The sequence below is a fragment of the Colletotrichum truncatum genome (genome assembly GCF_014235925.2).
Source record: "Colletotrichum truncatum strain CMES1059 chromosome Unknown Contig_0011, whole genome shotgun sequence".
Classification (NCBI taxonomy): domain Eukaryota; kingdom Fungi; phylum Ascomycota; class Sordariomycetes; order Glomerellales; family Glomerellaceae; genus Colletotrichum; species Colletotrichum truncatum.
The window spans coordinates 1,143,262-1,162,518 of NW_027222408.1; the positions used below are offsets into that span (position 1 = coordinate 1,143,262).

The 19,257-nt window shown below is 48.8% G+C and overlaps 6 protein-coding genes across 6 annotated transcripts; 2 read left to right on the plus strand and 4 right to left on the minus strand.

Annotated features, from left to right (window-relative positions):
* Positions 1–1,153: 1,153 nt before the first annotated feature.
* On the plus strand, positions 1,154–2,605 carry CTRU02_214678 (phosphotransferase enzyme family protein; the record flags this gene model as incomplete). The annotated part of the gene is made up of 3 exons (XM_036727865.1): positions 1,154–1,222; positions 1,300–2,065; positions 2,142–2,605. 3 exons carry the CDS (start codon positions 1,154–1,156, stop codon positions 2,603–2,605), a joined length of 1,299 nt encoding a protein of 432 aa, XP_036580394.1.
* A 797-nt stretch (positions 2,606–3,402) lies between these two features.
* Positions 3,403–5,145, minus strand: CTRU02_214679 (het domain-containing protein; the record flags this gene model as incomplete). Its single annotated transcript, XM_036727866.1, has 1 exon — positions 3,403–5,145. One exon carries the CDS (start codon positions 5,143–5,145, stop codon positions 3,403–3,405), a length of 1,743 nt encoding a protein of 580 aa, XP_036580395.1.
* A 383-nt stretch (positions 5,146–5,528) lies between these two features.
* Positions 5,529–7,484, minus strand: CTRU02_214680 (uridine permease; the record flags this gene model as incomplete). The annotated part of the gene is made up of 5 exons (XM_036727867.1): positions 5,529–6,722; positions 6,777–6,856; positions 6,916–7,211; positions 7,275–7,297; positions 7,365–7,484. The coding sequence occupies 5 exons, from the start codon at positions 7,482–7,484 to the stop codon at positions 5,529–5,531; spliced, it is 1,713 nt and encodes a 570-aa protein (XP_036580396.1).
* Positions 7,485–12,548: 5,064 nt separating this feature from the next.
* Positions 12,549–13,106, plus strand: CTRU02_214681 (uncharacterized protein; the record flags this gene model as incomplete). The annotated part of the gene is made up of 1 exon (XM_036727868.1): positions 12,549–13,106. The coding sequence occupies one exon, from the start codon at positions 12,549–12,551 to the stop codon at positions 13,104–13,106; it is 558 nt and encodes a 185-aa protein (XP_036580397.1).
* Positions 13,107–13,489: 383 nt separating this feature from the next.
* On the minus strand, positions 13,490–14,724 carry CTRU02_214682 (uncharacterized protein; the record flags this gene model as incomplete). Its single annotated transcript, XM_036727869.1, has 5 exons — positions 13,490–13,635; positions 13,688–13,755; positions 13,808–14,217; positions 14,271–14,320; positions 14,373–14,724. The coding sequence occupies 5 exons, from the start codon at positions 14,722–14,724 to the stop codon at positions 13,490–13,492; spliced, it is 1,026 nt and encodes a 341-aa protein (XP_036580398.1).
* A 2,919-nt stretch (positions 14,725–17,643) lies between these two features.
* CTRU02_214683 (isoflavone reductase family protein) lies at positions 17,644–18,732 on the minus strand (the record flags this gene model as incomplete). Its single annotated transcript, XM_036727870.1, has 4 exons — positions 17,644–17,880; positions 17,935–18,262; positions 18,290–18,597; positions 18,655–18,732. 4 exons carry the CDS (start codon positions 18,730–18,732, stop codon positions 17,644–17,646), a joined length of 951 nt encoding a protein of 316 aa, XP_036580399.1.
* Positions 18,733–19,257: the final 525 nt, after the last annotated feature.

Below are 19,257 nucleotides of genomic sequence, written 5' to 3' on the forward strand. Positions count from 1 at the left end.
TCGAAATTTTGACATGGTTTGACAATGGGCTCAGGATCATGGATGTAAAGGATCATTAGATGACCTGGCGAGGCCTATGAGCTCTACAAGTATGGAAACGGGAGGCAGATAGCTACAGTGGTTTTAGGCCCCCTAGCGAAGCACCTCGTCTTTTCTTTTGAAAACCCAACAAAGTGTAAGGTAGTCCATCATCCTGCAAGAATGGTATATTGCTTTCAATTCATGCCCATTTGTAAACACCACACATGGACAAATCTCATCACGCAAGCATGGACACTCGACTGTGGCCAAGAAGACAGGAAATTGCTGGTGTGATTCTAAAACATTGTCTTCATCCCAAGACAACGCTCTTTGCAGCCGAGAGACTTGTTCACTTGTGAAAGGCTAATGGAACCGTCTGTACGTGGTAGCGTTACATTGAAATGAGCCCTATTCGGCCGGACCCTGTGCTCCAAAAAGCGTGTCTACTCTTCCTTCCAGCCGGTTGATCCAGGAGCGGTGTCTCACGTGCTGCTGTGGACTCAAATCAGCTCGCTGTAGCGAGGTCACTGCAACATGAAGGGTCGAGAAGGGACCTGAAAGGTACGTTGATATCTTCCGCAAGTTCTTGTTCCACCCTTCCCAAAACGGTCGTTAATGTTATCGGATGGTTGCAGCTTCGGATTGGGGAGCGGGGACAAGGTGTGACGGAAATACCCCTGTCATGTTTTTGGTACAAGGCCTGGTCCAAGAGAAATCAGGCGATTTCAGCATCTTGGTATTTTCTTGGAGGAAAGAGAAGATCCAGGGGTTCTATTCTTACCCTAGCACCATTTGGGCATTGGATCAGAAAATGCTACCCGAGTAGACAGGTAGAACTTTTTGTAACCGGCTTTCGTAGGCAACAGCAGCTTATCCTACATGCACGACTGAGGCGGTGGCAGTCGACCAATAACAATGATGCCATCTCTGTTGGTTCAACCTGCCAAGATGGTATCACCGTAGGTCCTTCCTTAATCGAAAAGCCCACTTTAAACTTGCTGTGGGCGGCTGTGTCTGACGCGTCCACCGAGGAGTGCCTTTCTTCAAACCATGTTATAACTCTTCATCGCTTGACAAAATACAGTTCCTACGACTTGCGGATATCTCCTCTCCAACAAGTAATTCTTCCATCATGAACCACGAAAAGTACGAAGAGCGTCTCGCTTTGGTGAAGCAGGTCTTCCAGGGTTTTAATCTCGAGGTCGGTTCAACCTCCCAAAACATATCCCGCCAGGTCATTCACAGCGTGACAATAACTGACTTCCTGACGAGTAATAGCCCACAGACATATCGCCTGTGGACTATGAAGAAAATTTGCCATTCCCTTACAACAATTTCATTTACAAGGTTTCGCTTGCAAAGCCAGCCGCTAAAGATGCGTTTCTCAACCCGGGTCCTTACACGGCGGAACTACCTCGGGAGGGCCCTTCAGAACTCATCATAAGACTCAGCAACCCCGCAGCAGAAGGCCTCAGTCACAGTAACCGCGTTGAGAATGAGGTGGCTGCTATCCACCTAGCGCGCGAGGGTCTTGCTGGCTTTAAGCCAGACACGGTCTTCGCTGTGCCCGCAGTGTATGCGTGGCAACCAGCGCAGCCATCATCCACAGACTCTGAAGGACGCCTTGGATGGATAATCATGGAATTCAAGCCAGGCGTTTCTCTCGACAAAGCCTTCCAGCATCTGGATAGGTCCCAGAAAAACGACGTCTTGGGCCAGCTGGCAGATATTTTCTCCGGCATTCAGCGTGCTCCTCTGCCTAAATCTCTCGACTCGTATGGGGGTATCACAATCCAGGACGGCAAACTGGTGCACGGCCAGATGACAACTTTGTCAGGCGGTCCGTGGAAAACGTACGGCGAGTTTTGGAGCACTCGACTTGCCTCTCAACTCGAGCATTCTGAGGGCAGCTCAGCGCTTCAGGGTTGGAAGCCAAACGGAGTCAGAGAGAGAATCGACAAGCTTTTTGCCGCGGGTGTTGACAGCGTCTTGAAAGGTGCTAGTGTCGATACTTCTCTTCGCTCTCTCGTGCATGCAGACTTGAGTAAGTCATTTCCAGCACACTCCTCAAGTCACTTGCAACTCACTTAGCAATGTCTAAATGCTAACTGCGGCCCTAGCCATGAACAACGTTCTTTTTGATGCGGCAACAAACAAGGTCACGGGTCTCGTTGATTTCGACTTCTCCTGTATATCCCATCCCTTCCAAGAGTTTGTTACCTCGTTTGGTGACGTCGGAGGAAATATCAGCGGAGGTCATGGCCCCGACTTGACTGAAGGCCGTCTTTCAAAGGCATTGCTAACCGGCTCTTTCGATGCCGACAACCTGCCTGCGGAAGCCAGCGAATTATGGGCATCTGCTAAGGCCTGGGACGCTGCGCTAGGGGAGAGAGGCACGCTCAAGCCCAGCACAATCACTGGCATATCGGCTTTGGCTCAGCTTGGCACGCTCGAAAAGCTCTTGTGCCCATTCAGATTGGCGCACCCCATGTTTCTGAAGAAGTTGACGCAGGACCAGATCGCTGAGCAGCGACAAGCGGCGGAAGAGGCGTTGAAGGCTTGCCTTGGCTCTTTGGGATTTTGAGGACTAGCTCGAGGACCTTGAAAGCGACGCTTGTGATAGTCAGATGCCTGTGAAGTAGCGCAAATGCATAGATAGAACGATTGGAGCCTTTGGATGCATCTTAAAATGCAAGGTTTCATAGATATCGAATTTGAGATTATTCTTGTCTATTTCGACTTTGTGTGCGGCGTGTGCAGCTCAACTTTGCGAGTTTGGGCGACACAAGGCACTTGATATCGATTGAATGGAACAGCGGTGCTTTTGTTAATACACTGTTACTTATTGATGTTATCGCAACAGCTTTCCATCATCAACCTGCTCCATATCCCTACCCATTACCCTTCACTCAGGTAGGCACAAGTCTATTATATCTCTTCGGTCGTTGAAATTGGGACTGTTTCAGTATCTGCAGTCGGGGAGTTTGTCGGATGCTCGTTTGCGTCCTTAAGAGCGTCTTTTACATCTTGCACATATTCGTATAGCAATCAAATATGTAGAGAATCTTAAAATCAATTTTTCAAGTGTTTTTTCTGTCGATAAGAATGTATTAATCTCTACAATACGCTCTCGGTTGGTCGACCCATCTGCATTGGCGGCATTTCTTCAACCGAAACCAACAGAGAAGAGCTAAACACGCGATTTCCTCAGTTGCTTCACTTGAATGATCGCTGTTTTTGCTACCGGCGCCGTCCGTTCATCATTAATCGTCTATCTTAATTAACCAACATCACGACAGTGTTGGTGTTGCTTTAGGTCATCTAGTTACTTTGATGCTTTGGCTCGCGTCTCCAGAGCCAACATTAGCATACGTCTTCTGTTTATGAGAACAACCTTTGCCCATCATCATTACCAAAGCTGTTCTGAAGCCTCCTCCACACGTCTTCCATGCGTTGACTGCTACCTCCCGTGTTAGCGAGCACGAGATAAACAATCCTGACGTGTCGTCCTGCTTCATCTCGGACTTCTCGGTCCAAGGCTACGAGTATTTTGGAATTCGCTCCTTTAGAAGCTGATGTGTGTAAGGTACAGGTGGGCTCTCTTCCTAAGCCACTCATGGGGTCCTTGAACTCACGGATCCACGCTGGCACGTCGTACTCCTTATATGGCGAGTTAAGAATCTCACAGTTCCACTGATGCGTGCTCCCTCGCTTGCTAACGGACAGCAAGACATGGTGCTTTACGCCTTGGTGGGCGACCCTCAGTATCAACCCCTCGAAAGCATGCGTCAGAGCAGATCGGAACCCAACAGCGCTGTACACCGGCCGTGAGATGTGAGATGTCGGTGTCTGCATGTGCTGAGGCACCACGCAGTCGATGGACGTGATGAGTTGGCGGTTCATATCCGTTGAGAATGACTCGTCGAGTATACTTATGTAGAAACCATACTCAAACTGGTGACGGTACGGCCACGGCATAAGGTCCTCTGTATTTCGCGAGATCTTGTACAAGAGATACATTTCCTTTGTGTCGCAAACCATGCTTCGGTGGACGGGAAACGGGCGGCTGGGGAACGGGCACCGTCGATGGATGCGGCCTTCCTCCATTAGCGGCAAGCACATCATTCGCTTGTGCTCCGGGTCCGCGTCGTCGGTGCTTATGACTGACAGCATTGCGCAGAGGCAGTTGGCGGCGGCCACCACGGGCAGTCTTATGCGTAGGCCGACGTTGGTGACCTGGTACGGCGTGCTTTCGAAATTCCTGTGGGAGGCGACGAACGAAGCTGAACTTGAAAAGACTGAAGGCGACGGCGCTAGGATACTCTGCCATTGGTCGGGCACCTTATCCGGATCCCAAGCCCAGCAGAATATCGTATGGTCGTCGGAGGACTTGATGATTTCCTCCTGCAGACGAAGAAACGCTCTTGACCCCTCCCCATAGAGCAAAGGCATGTTGATATCGAAAATGCCCAGTAGGCAATACGCCATGTCTTCCAGCCGCGTCGTGTGTCGCTTCGACACCCAGCTCATCCGCGCAGAGATACTAGCCGACCATATCTTGCGCGTGTCAGTCAGATACGTCACGTCGATGCCGGTGATTTTGGAGATCTTGAACATCAACTCGGCCTTTGTCCCGATTTCCGCCCATTCCTTGGTGAAGAAGAAGACCTTTTGGGGCGCGAGTAACTCTTGCAAGGTCCAACCTCGAGTGAACCACCGGCTAGAACCAAAAGTCGAATGCTTGTTGGCGTGGATCTTGTCAACGAGGCCATCTTCCCATTCGACGTCGGCCAGGTAGACTATGCAGACGGCGGCCCGTTCATACCACGCAAACATGGAATTGATGGCCTCGGACAGCTCTGCGCTGCTCGTCTTGTCGATGCAGACGGTGTCGACCCAGAGATAGGGTACCCTGTCGTCGCGCGTCTTGGAGCAGGCGTTGATGATCTTCAAGTACCCGCCTTTCTCCACAAACTCGGGAGAGGGGTTATTGAGATTGGCGGTCCATTCTTGGAAGCTGGTTTCGTCGTTACCCCAGGTATGGGAAAGGATCGCATATCTCGGCACTTCGTCTCCGGCATTGAAAGCTTCTATGGCTAGGGTACGCACGTTGATGAGCTTCATTATGTGCAAGGTAGTTTGTGAGACGGAAGTTGGCCTGCCGGGTCTCCACTGCACTATGGCCTGCACCCACTGGGTACAATAGTGTGTATTCATCAGTCACACGGTATGTTTATTCCGGATATTCGCCTTACTCTCTGTGCTTATCATACTGTGAGAGTTGATTTTAGATAACCTAGACTAACTATTCACACATTGATGTTCAATGAGGTGAAGATCTTCTCACCAAATAACAATTCTCACTTATTTAAATGTTGAATCTTTTAACTATCAATAGAACTTCATTCGTTAGAAAGGAATCCACATCCTTCAATACTAAACTATGGTATCATCAGATAAATCAAATTTCAAACCCTTCCATATTAAACAATCGCTCAATCCCGACCTCATTTAACCTTGGAACCATCAACGCCCTTGGAGGAGCCAGTCACGGCTTCCTCGTCGAAATCCTGGCTGTTGTTGTTGTATGCAACACGCATATCGTCAATCTCGTCACCCACTTCCATCCACCTGTCGCTGGTTGCAGGAATAGGAGAGATCTTGCAGAGAATCCAGTAAACGCCGCCGGCAATGATGAAGCCGGCGAAATAGTTGACGTTGTAGATGTACGTAGCACCAATTGGAACCTCGCGGCCGACGGCGCCGGCGAATCCCACAACGTTGATGAGAATTCCCGCAACGTAGGCCGCATAAGCGCGCCAGTGGAAGCCGTACGTGAAGTAGTACGGCCCAGACTTGCGCCCGTCGTAAAGCTCCTTGACCTCCAAGTATCCCTTTCGGACGAGGTAGTAATCGCAGCAGGTGACACCGCCGATGGAGCTGAGGAACACGCTGTATGCCGAGAGGTACGTTGTGAACTGGTTCGAGTCGGTAAGCAGCGTGTACGGGCACATGGCCAGACCGACTGCGGCGCAGATGTATCCACCGCGGCGGATATTCAGGTATCGAGGGAGGAGAGCCGTCATGTCTGTGCCGGCGGAAACCGAGTTCGCTGCAATGTTCGTACCAAGCTGGGCCAGCGCAAATGAAAGCGAGATCATGAAGACTCCGAATCGTTGGGCAGATCCACCGTCATCGATGAATCTCTCGAGGAGTTCCAAGGGATCCCAGATCGGGTCTTCCAAGTTGTAAATCACTGCTGACGAGGAAGAGACGATGATGCCGATAAACGAGGTGAAGGCGAAGCCAGCGGGGATCGTGAAGAGCTGAGACCACAGCGCATCTCTAGGCTTGCCGGCAAAACGAGAGAAGTCGGGGTCGTTGATGATTAGTGCGGCAAAGTTAGCGATGGAAGACATGACGCCCTTGACAAACTCCCAAGCCAAATCGCCACCCTGGAGCTTCGAAGGCTGGTTGACGATAGGGCCAACTCCTCCGGCACGGACGACGGCCCAGATCAAGAACGCGATACCGGCGCACGGAGCCACGTATGACTTGACCGTGAACAGATGGCGGATCTTGTGCACAGGGAACCAGATGGCAGGCAGAGAGCAGAGCCAAAAGATGACAAACGAGACGTAGTCTGCCGTGGATGTGCCAGAGTCCGCAGAGAAGCCCTCTGGGTTAATGGTGTTGCGATCCTAGGACAATTTTAGCACAAGAATTAGATACTGAGCGTATCCGACATCACTTACCCAAGACTTCCAGATCGAGCGGATCATGAGATAAACACAGTGGCCTCCAATGTAAGCTTGAACACCATACCAAATGCAAGCTAATGGCAATGAATTAGCAAAGTCCTTCAACATTTCGTACGCAAACCAATGGACTTACCCATAGCAGCTCTGTTGAAAACAGGCCACAAGCTACCCCAAATACCAAAGGACGATCTGCTGACGACGGGGAATCCAATGTGGTAGACGGCTCCGATGCGACCAGTCATGGTGATAAAGGCACCGGCGATGGCATAGCCAATCCAAACGCATAGCCAGGACTGCCACCATGAAAGGCCGCCCACGACCATGGACGAGGAAATCATCCATGTGTTGACATTGAAGCAATCGGCAACCCAAAAGCCCACAAAATTCCAGGGTCCCCACTGCCGTCTCTCGGGCTCAACACTGCTCAAACGTTAGTAACCATTTGGGAAGACAAAAACCTTGGCATTGGGTATCGCCAGGCCAGATGCTTACGGTTTGAGGTCATAATTTGTCAGCTATAACACGTGACGGTTAGTTTCCAGTTCGAACTTGTAGAGAGCTTCAAAAGCCGGTAGATCATACCATGAGCTGCGTGCTGGTCAGACCGGGTTCAGACTCCTCCACGGCGAGCCTATCAGCCCAATATCTCCATTTCGAGGCGTGGGCCTTTTCCGGCCGAGCGGTTGTGGTTGCAGTGTCCATCCCGACGATCTGGTTCTGGGTCCCCGATGAACGTTGAGATAAAGGAGGGAAAAAATAAAGAATGTATGTATAAAACGTTGGAGTTTCTCTCGAGTAATAAGCAACTAGTGCGTGGACTTTGAGAGGTTGCAGGCGTTTAAAGACTAGGATGCGAACGGCCACACGTTGCGATGACGCTATGCACGTGAACCAGGAACGGCAAAGAAAAAATACGGGCCGTAAGGTATCGAAGGATGTGATCTGCGACGGAACACCCCCGAAAAGTGGCGATACCAAGGGCGATAATTGAGGGGAAACGCGCTCTAAAGGATCTTCAAACTAGGAACGAGTTGAGTGACTCGACACAAGCTGGGTATCGGCTGATATTTATTTTTGTTCCCTGAGCCGGTGTCGCTCTGCCATGGTATGTAAGTGAGCCTGGCCAAGCGGTCGTCCCAAGGCGAAAACGAATCAGTTACTCCTCTGTTAAAGGGGTATCGACGCATGGGGCCCGGGAAATCATATCGAACACCCCCACATGGTGTCTGGTGGTTCAAGCTCTCCTCACTTGGCCTGCATTCTTATCCCGCTGGAGGGGGGAAGACGGACGATTGGGGGGAAAAGGACAAGGCATGGGACACCAAAGACATGCAGACAAGAACAGCTATCGTCCGCATCCGGACAAGGGTGGTGCCGGTCACACCGCGATTACAAGTTGATGAAATGCTCAAGCAGCCAGTCGTGGCTCTCGAAGGTTGAGAAAGGACGTCAAATCTGATCGAGTAAGAGAACGAACCCTGGTACCGGAAACCGCGAGATTCGGTCCTTTGGACAGGATCCCGTAACTACCATTGGTCAGTCCGAGGAGATGTCTTATCATTTGGGGGGGAGGTGCTTTAGGCTCGTAGCGGCCATGGGCGGACGAGGAATGGTTTGTGTACACTATTAAGCACAGATGCCTCAATGATGCCTGTCGGGGCATGGGACGGGTACGGCAATGTAGTATAGTGTACGATAAGTTAGTATACACATAGTAGTTGGCTGACAATGACAGGGGTAGCTTATCGTCGTCCCCATGACCCCGCATACTGGGAAAAAACCATTACTCGATCTCATCGAGTCAACCAACTTGCGGGAATGACAAAAATGGCCAGATTGGGATCGCACCCTGGACCCGAACCTAAACCTGAAGCTGAACCTGAGCCTCGGGATATTTGCTGGCATAGAAACAGCCGACAAAGACGAACGATTTCACGATACAACTTTTAGTATTTGCGTAGCGCTTTTGTCGGCCCTTCTTTTGTCACTTTGTTTGCCCCCCATTAGCAAGAAAAATAACAGTTTTACCCTTGGCACCAGGTTTAATACCATGGAAATATGGTCAGCATGTCGTCAGTCTGGAGAAAGGACCCTCAACGGCGCTGGAGGATTGACGTCAAGCCTGTTGCGTGCTCTGGTCTCGACCCTGTGGATTGGATCCATCTGCCAAACTTGCACGACGCGTTTTCGCCATTGCGAAAAAACCGAAAAATGACCTCAGCTCAGGTGCAAATTCGCATCCGACTTTTCTCGCTAATTGCGATTTTCGGAACTTTACCTCCTCAAGCTTTCTTTCTGCAGTTACCACCGGTACATCTTCATCCCATCGTCTCATGTCGTCCTCCTGATAAGATGATCGGCGGGGCTGATAACGTACCGAGATAAGAGCCATCGAAAATAAATAAATAAAAATAAAAAAACCGAACTCTCAATACTGAGTCCCACTGCAGTTTTCGCGTGGCTGGATCGACACATGAATATGTCCCACTTATCTCCAAACATCATCCCCCAGTTATTGCTGACACATGCGGCACTCGTCGCGATAGTGTAGTGAACAATCCTGGGCAACAGTCTGGCCTACACGTACAATTAAAGTGCCGTGCGCGCCCACGAGAGCCGAACAGGGCTGAACTATCACACCCCTTTTGCCTTTTGTCCGGTGCGTTACACTTTCAAGTACAGATAGGTGGTAATTAGATAAGACGTGGCCGCCGGCGCATTTCCAGCCTCTCTTCATACAGGTGGTGCCGCACCGCCACATTACGCTGCCAGCTTTACAGGCTGGCCCTATAATCAGCTAGTTGCCGGTTGCATCTATTGTTTTTGGATTGGGCGACATGCTATTTCAGTAGACAACAGCGAATACTTAGAAGGCCGGGTCAGGTTTTAGCTGGTGTTTCCATCTTTTTTAGAGCATGGTGTACTGAAGAGGTGGTATTATTAGTGATGAGATCACTGGTAACGGCGCCGCCGGCGACAAGACAAGGGCTTGAGAAGTCTATTTGGGTTGGAGCCGGAAATGTCTTTATTGCCCCAAGCCACATCGCCACACTGTGGCTGTAAATCACTGTGAGTACTACTAGTATTTAGCTTATGTCGGCACGTGGCCAGATAATGCTTAAACTGTGATCATGTTGTCGAAGCTCTCCCAGAAGGGTATACTTGCCGATTCTAGTAACGATCTCCGGCTTCAAACGCGCTGTACATGTGAACACCGGTCACATAATCTCCTGTCATAGGCTGCATCATATTACACAACCAGCTCCACATATCGCTGGAGCCTATGTTTTGAACGATTATAATGTAGCTATGGGTGGATAGAAGAAATTTCGCTATTCAACCTCTATGCCACTAAACTCAAGACTGCTTCACATATTCCGCCCGTGCCAAGGAAATTCTATTCATCCAAGGTACCATTACGGACGTTTTCAAGACGGGCTTCGACGACGGCTGAGAAATCCAATCTACGAGGATTGAGGTTTCCATTGCACCTTGGTCCTAATGCGATACCACGCTTCGCGCATAACAGCCCTTCCCGAACTAGGTCAGCGATTGTTCAAAATCCTGAGTTTCAAAACGAAGACTTACGCTTGTCCTCTCGTAAACCGAGTCCTACACTCATCAGAGGTATACATCATGAGATTATCGACCGGTATTTCGAAGCCGCAGCTTTTCACCCCAACCGGGCATCCGCCATTCCTGTAGGTCGTAACAGCGGTGTCTGGGATCCCGTCGCCATCGCGACATTCGCGGTGGAATGGATGAAGCAACCCCAACCAGTGTCCCACCTCGTGGGTTAGAGTCTTTCCCTGATACTTGACATTTTTGTCTCCGAGTGTCACGTCCAGGATTCTTATGCCATCTGCTCGTACGCCGTGCTCTTGATCCTGTCCATTTGCGGGTATGTCGTAAGGCAAAGAAGACTCGCCAAGAATCCTCGCGCCCGGTGGCTGCCTTGACTTGAAGTTTCGATGAACAAACACATTCAATGTCTTGAAGTCCCCCTTATGGAACTCGTACGTCACATCGTCACATTTTGTGTGTTTGAAACCAAAGCTTCCGTGTATCACGCATGTAGACCAATCCGGATTGCTGTAGTGAATGATGTCCTTCAGTTCGAAGGTGATGCTGTATGGTTCAAAACCCTGGAGGAGGGTTTTGAATTGCTTGTGGATACCTTCCTACGATTATGTTAATCTTCGACCTCCCATTTCTGATCTAGATCTACCGTCGCATGTTTTCCCTTCCTCGAGGAGAGGGTACCGCATGCTGACAGTTATGATCAAATCAAGACTAAAAGACAATTGAAAAACTGCTACTTACAGTACGCTTGTCTTCATTAGACTCTCCAAAATCATGAAAGATCACTGGAATAGTTATCTTCGGCAGCTGCTTCCTATTATATCCCATCACAGACGAAGTGACCTTGGTTGTTTCGAGCATTTCGTTCATTCTGGCCATACTGTCGGAACTCATAGGCTTCATATAGCAATCGTGGACTTCGGAAGATGTGACATTTTCGTGGTCGTGGATACTAATGAAGTCTTCAACTGGTTTGAAAGAAGATCGGTCCTGTGCGTGTGCGCCGCCACTAAGCCCAAGCAAAGCTAGAGCGAATAAGCCCCTCAGAACCTGGTTTAAAACCATACTGGATAACAAAGAATTCAAACCGATGCAAGGAAAAATTTATGAGAACACCTGAGATTCGACCGTGAAAGTGAATTCAGAATTTCGATGATGGGATTGAGTAACTGAAAAGACTGCAAGGAATCAATGACCATAGAGTACCTTTTATAACAGTTCAAGTTCTTCTCCGCTAGGTCATTGAAAGTTCAACTGAAGGTTCGGCTGTTCTGTGGTCAACCCCCGTCAATATCAAAAGGTTACTCGAATGCGATGCGAAGACCAACGGTCCTGACCCACTCGTCCTTCTTCTTCTGCAACATGCCAAACGGAGGTAGTAAAGCATGGTTAGCATAGCTCACTGACCTGAAAATTGGAAAGATGTTTGGCTTTTGTGCTTGCCTTGGTCAATTGCGTTGCACATTCACTATCAGCGGTGACCAAGTCCTCATGTTGAGTGTCAGCTCCAACCCACATGATCAAGTCGCCCATTGAGCGCAAAATTCAGGTACTTCATGCGCGAATCACTTGTCCCTTTTTGCTTTTCGTCCTTCTTTCGGTCGTCTCTCTTTCCCAATCACCGATCCGGGTCAAAATCACCACCTCTACGGCTGCAATGAAGTACCTCCGACAAAGCAGAGGCGTCCTGGAACTTGCGAGGAACTTTTTCAATTTCAGTCCTCCAGAAACTTTTGATTATGCTATCGTTTGAACCACGATTAAATAGGTTTAGTGTATTAAGTGTATTAAGGAACTTAATTGCCCGTTGATGTCACCTTTAACTGTGAGGTTTTTCTGCAATTGACTTGAGAGCAATGGTATGTTCTGGGGATGTATCACACCATCTTTGAGTTTTCTCTTGTCATGGTAGAAAAACAATTGAACCAAGAAAGCCAACACATACCTATCTCCGCAAAAGTCTATCAAGATAACCTATCTCCTTATTAAGTGGCGCAGCTATGTTAATCAGGCTATTTCGCAGAAGACCCAAATCGAGCAATCGTCCACCCCTAACAACTCTGGATGAAAATAGCTTCAGCAACAGAACACTTCTTACTCCATCCACACACAAAACCATACCAGAATTCCAGGCCCCAGTGCAAATAGCAACAACAACAATCACAACAAAGAACAACCTCGACCATGTATCTGCAAGGCTTCGTTCTCCTGGCCATCTCATGCCTCGCCATAGCAGGGCCACAGGTCCCTCCGCCTTCTGGCGCCGTACCCGCAGACAAGCAGCCAAACAAGTGCCTCGAGAGACTCGATGAGTTCCCCAACCGATCCAACCGACGTTTCGACATCTTTGGCGGTCGTTGCGTAAAAGCCCGTACTTACAAGGGCAAGGTCGGCCCATACAATGGCGACTTCTTCTTCGAGGCATGCTGCAAGAACGGCAACGATGACTACACAGACCCAACTTCAATCAATGTCGATAAATGTCTCGTGTATAACCGCGACAAAGCAACTCTTCAATGGAACAATGAGAACCGCAACAAGATCAGGGATCATTGCTCCAACTGCGGGTTAGATATGGGAGGCGACAAGACTTCTAAGCCTTACCTGAAGTGCAGATGCAAGAACAAAGACAACAAGGAGGTGGATGTTAGAATCGGGGCTGGTGGGGATGAAAAGGGGGCCCGTGAGCCAAAGAACTCCTTTTGGATCAACTCTGAAGGGCAGATTGTTTGCAAGAAGTAGGGACAGGACCCTGAAGAGGAAGCAAGGAAAACCAATTTGGGAATAGGTGGATGACTGAACCATGGTCAGCATGTTTGTCCATGACAAAGTCGAAGTGGGATTGTAGATGAGGTTTGGGGATATTTCACTTGACTAGCCAAATGATGGCTAGCTGTCCTCGTCTGGTGGCATACTCAAGAAAGTACCCGTCAAGCAAATATAAACTTGAAGTTCGGACATTCATTTTTGTAGTGTTTCTTCTTTTATTGTGGGACTCCTAGTAGGTGCTGCACCCACATCGAACCAGAAACTATGCCATGATCGGCAACCTTGCCACTCACTGCACCCTTAGATCCTCACTTCTGGTAGCTAACCACCCCAGTTTCGCGGATTTTTCAAAACGTCTACTGGAGAGTGACTTGTCCATTGGTAGAATCCTCCATGAAGATGCCACCGAAGATGATCGCTTCCTTGATGCCAGTGGGCTGTTGGGCCTGTCCGACGGGGTTCTTCTGCAGGGAGAAGTGATATTCTCCCAGACCAGCGAGATCTATCACAATTAGCCCTTGGCCAAGCACCCGAGGTGTTAGAAGCTAGCTTACCATTTTGAAGAGGCTCGGTGGCCTGCTTGAGGGGGTCATTGCCAGTGCTGTGGAAGACTTGAAGGGTGCTGTTCAACACAGTCAGTTCAGTGTCCTTCATATTGTCATGGAAGGACATACTTGGCATTGAAATCCATCTTCAGCGCAAAGTTCTCAAACTTTCCCTCGCCAAAGGGAGTGGAGAAGAGTTTCTGAGGTCCCGCGGGGTTCTTGGCGTTACCGAAGATGGCGATGTCATTCTTGTTCTCCCCTCCTGTGCGGACATCAAATTGATGGAAGCTGAAGTCTTTGGACTCGAGGTTCATGATCTGGTAGTCATGGGACGCATTCAGGGGCTTGGTGGCATCGCGCTGAACGGAGAAGTGCATGGTGCGCACACCCGTTACGGCAACATCATTGAGCTGAGAGCGAATGCTTGGGAGCAAGTCGGCACGACGGATGTTGGACTGCGCCTCGCCGCCCTTTGGGATGAACACAGACTTGTCGTCAATGTTAATGGCGAACGCCTTGGTGTTGGCAGCCTTGTCGAACTAAAGTTTGTTAGAGAACGACTTAATCACAATGCAGTACTATCCCGACTTACCAGAGATGCCTCCACTTCGGGGAAGGTAATAATGTCACTGAACTGCAGGCCTAATTGGGTTGTTAGTCAAAAGATCTGGGTTACCGAGACCGATTCACTTACCATCTCCCTTTACAACAGCACTCTTGAAGACGCTTGCAAGAACATTGAAGTTCTCTGCCTTTGCGTCTTGCGCGATACGCCCATCAGGCAACACAAGAGCTGAGGTGTTGCCAGCCTTGGCTCCACCACCGCCGCCAGCGCCGCCAGAAGCAGAGCCGCCGGCATTAGCCGTGCCGTTCTTGGGAGCATTTCCCTTGTCGCCGCCCTTGTTCCCTCCCTGCTTGCCGGTATTCTGGCCGCCTTGCTTACCCTCACCCCTGGCTTCAACGGCGGCACCAACATCAGCGGGAAGAGGACCGGCAGCAACCGAAGCAGCCAGAAGGCCAATGAGAGTGATGAAAGTGGGCTTCATTTTGTTTCTACTTTTTAACTTTGGAAAGAATTTAGGGAATGAAATAGATTAAAAAGTGCCCTTGGCGTAAACGAATGGATGCTGAAGGAGCAAGTGTCCGGCACTGCGCAAAAAAGAAAGGAAAGTGTGATGGGAAAAAAAGACAGTTAAGACCGAGTTGTCAGAGAGAAAGTGATGAGCTATTTCATTTTCTGTTTTCGGTGGTGTCCTCTTCATTTAAATATACACAACGGATTCTGCGGCTGTCCCCGGCGGTCGGCTCCGTCCCATGTCATCCGAAGATAGAGTCCATAACTTCAGACTGCATCTGTCCGCACACTTGTGACGAAGTTTCTCCTTGCTCCTGACTCGTGAACGGGTTTGAATTAGTGCTGTCTGATATTTTGAAAGGGACAGTCTGATGTTTGAGCAGAGAGTTTAAGATGCTTAGGCGCCTTGCGACAATGATGACACCTGCCTGAAGGTGCGAATGTGGTGTGGTGTCTTGAGGGGGTTCGCAGGAGGCGGAGTGTAAAAAGGTTAAATGTCAATGGGACCCATGAGTTCGAGTTTTTGGTTGCTTTTAATGTTGTGTTTATGGATGTTCAGCTGGGGTTTGCCCGGTCAGGGGTCTAGTACGACGTACTCGAGTCAACGCAGCGAGTTTTGGCCAAGAAGTTGGAGTTTCGTGACATGATGGCTTCCGTCTTAAGAATGTATGGAGACATGGTTCCACTGGTTCGGATTCGGGATTTTCGGACGATTAGGCTAATTTATGGTCCGCCCTCCGCTTACTCCGTCTCATTCTTACGTTTATCTCTCTTTCCCCTGTTCCCGGTGAACCCGGATACTCCGTTCGTTGGCCATGGACTTGTGTGCAGATTCCAGGTCTACAACAGTTCCGAGACTCATGCATTCGTGTTTGGCCTGCTAGGCAATGACTCCGAAATCTCAGGAGCGGCTGCATCGTTCTGATGATTATATGCGCCCGCCGGCAAAGTGTGGCCAAGCATGAAAATAGTTCAGAATTCTCCAGTAGTACTCATCAATGTTATTAGGCACTATGGGCGTGAGATCGTTCTGTTTGGCCGTGCTCAAAGCCATATGGAAATCTGTATTTGAGACGATAGTAATAACGGAAGATATATGCTATTGTGAACTGATTAGAGAGATCTCTGCTAAGTTGATCTTATCGCCATAGATCAGACCGAGGTATCGATGATGAAACATTGAGACTTGGTGGGCTGAACTTGACCGTGCATCGACCGTATCCTTGGACAGGTTTTCTGCTACAACCCCCGTGCAAACCTTCCTCAAAAGCAAAGGCCGGCTTTCTGCGACGCTTCTTACAACCTGCTTCGCAGTTCAACGTTAAGGCACGTCAATAACCTCACACAGCGCTTGAGTTTTCAACACCGGTGTATTCAAAGACACAACCGTTTAGACGAGCTTGTTATTACAATTAGGGAAATATTTAGTCTGTGCCAAGAAATTTAGTACGTAACCAAAGAGCTAATCTTGTACCATAGAATTTCAAGAGCCTCACATTGCAATCAATTCATGCTGTTAACTGACACAATTCACCCCGCTGCCGACTTCATTCTCCCTTAGACATAAGACCGTATTCCCTAATCTTATTCCGCGTAAAACAACTAATCCTCTGCCGATAACCCTGCCAGTGTGTGCCTGGTAACGAGTCATGATCTTTGTCGGCTCAATTCTCCCGCTGTCGTGGCTAAGCCCTACCACTGCCAGACTGATCCATGCCCGCCTTATAGAGATCGTCTTTCAAATTTGGCCCGCAAAATAGGCACATTCCCATCCTATGAGGTTGTCTCTGAGCCGTTGGAAGCGCTTTCCTTTCAACTTACTCGCCTACGGCAAGGCGGTTCCTTAACAACAAGCTGCCGCTGCAGCTACAGCATGGCATCGCTTCTGATGTGCAATAAGTCCCCGTGAGGGATATTTTGGTCTTATATACAAACTGTAGGAACGAAGTTGTGACGTCGTCTATTAGCATGTCGCATGATAGTTCAGAGGTTGAGTGTTAAACTAGCCTTCATGATCAATCCCTCGCACTGGTGTAATATCTGACGAGGACCCAGAGACCTGTTACTAATCCCCCTTCTATTTTGGTGGGTTTGAGGCTGATGTGTTTCCCCGTTGCAGGTGTTGAGACGAGGTAGATGCATAGACAATTGCCCGTCAAGTGTGCATTGGATGATGTAGGAGCAAAGGAAATGACGGAAGTATAAGTCCGTAGCAAAACCTACCAACACCACTGGGTTGATACCCCAATTTCTACTTCGCTGTTGTTACGATTCCAACAGAATTCCGTATCATAACGTATCAAATGGATTAATTGACTGGTATTCTATTATGTCTTTGGTAAATTGTCGTCAATCTAATTTTCTCATCCCCAACTCTGGCTTTAGACTTTTCATCTCAGCTCTTCAGGTGTCTTTGAGTAGCTTCATACGGTTCTCAGCCAAAAGCAGGACAATGGTGACAGCGGCTAGTACAGTAGCTATACAGGCGTTCTCAATGCCTGTCATGTACACTTTGAAGGCGCGGAGGTGACGGTTCCAAGGGAACGCATTTTTGGGGTTATAGGTACCGATACTCGGAACCTCAACTGTTGTCACCCCATATGCACACTCGAGTATATTGCGATTGAGGCCTTCGATGAAGACTGCCTGTGAAACTCCAAGAACGAGGGTGCCGGCGATGACCCGAAAAATCAAAGCATTAGACTTAGCCATGCCGTAGTCTTCCTTACGTCTACTATCACCGCCACGAAGGGCCGAGGAGAATCCATCAAGCTTAGCTTCATACTGAAAAAAGATCCGCGGTCATATTTAGCACTTTGAATTTATTTAGCACTCAGATCAAAGTGTAACTCTACACCTAGCTTGTGTAAAGCTTATGCAAACTAATGCTCTACGACGATGCCAATAGCTCCCGAATGTAGTCCTCAAACGAGGTTAACTTCATGTCTAGGTATAGCTCATGGCCTATAAGATATCCCAGGTAACGTGCGTATTCAACATTGTTGTCACCTCGCACAGCCCAGGAGTACCAATACTGATGAACCGCCTGCGTAAAATAATCTTCGCTGTTTGGATCAATAGGACCTGGTCCCAAAGATGCCAGTTTGGCTAGAATTTTATGCCCATCGTACTATCGTAACGTTAAAATCTGATTGATTCAGTCCTTTTCAGGTAAACTCACATATTCACGAGGAATTTTCTCGCCGCTGAGGCGTTCCAGAAGGTCGTAAATCTGGTTGAGGGTCTTCATTTCAGAAAAGGCGAATACAAGCTTGTTCAAGGTCCGCGGATCGGCAATAATGCGTGCGACATATTTGCCAAAATCTCGGTTGTCAGTGAAAGCTGAGATGACATTGCCATCCCCAGGGATCACATTCACCAGGCCGCTGACTGATGCATCAAGCCGCCCGGATGGCAAACGAGGGAGTGTGAATTGAAACCACCAGCCAATATCGATGGCTGTATAGGGTAAATGAATCTTCTTCACGTGGTTCAAGACATCTTCTTTCTAGAAGAAGTCAGCTGATACTACTCACAAAATGCCCACTACAAAACTCACGATATCTCGGAGAGCGACAACACCCTTGGGAGGAGCAATAGGTGCGTAGAAGCAAGGTACGAATCGCTTGATTCCTGCAGCCTTCGCAACTGTGGCAAGTGGAATCTGCTCTGCCGTGGCCGGAATGCTAATAGCTGCAAGAAGAATATCATGGCCTTCAAGCTTCTGCGCCGACTCCTCGACAGGGGCTGACAGATCAAAAGACAAAATGGTCACGCCCTTGGCCTCCAGATCGCGGTTGGCTTGTCTGGCGAGTGAGCCTGGTCGAACAAGTGCCGTTATGGACTAAAAGTTATTGTAAGCTTCAGCCTCAAGTCTCGAGTGTAGAATAACTTCACATACAAAACTCCCCGCTTCAAGAAGAGCATTTATGATAGATGAACCGGTGGCACCGGTTGCGCCAAGCACAGCAACTTTCATTGTCAAGTCTTCAAAACTGGTGATAATCGGTTGATTCGTTACAAAGGCAGTCCTAGACACAAGAAGCCTGCTAGATCTTTTATAGATTTGAAGCATGAGATGTTTAATTGCTGCACCTCATGAAAATGGCAAAAAACATCCGTCAGCTTATTCATTCTCGGATTCAAAACACAATGAAGAGATTGATAAGCCGTGAAGATGCTGTTCCATAGGATAAGGTACAGGCGCAATAGCCCACCGTGTCGTCGGGCTCTAGATCAAGTCAACGCGGTCAATCCAAATTAGTAATGCCGCATGCGTGTCGTTTGGGTGCTGTATGCCGCTGGAAAATGTGGCACCAGAGGCTTTCTAATAGTAATTCTTTCCTTCTTTCTAATCTTAGTTGATTGAGAATAGTCATCACTTCCTCCATATGACTAGCAATAATCTCTTATTGTAACCTCATGCCCGAAAACTTGCTTTTCACTTCTTGGTAACCGCCCTGGCCATGATGAGGCTCATGGTTCAAGTAAACAGACTGTTGTG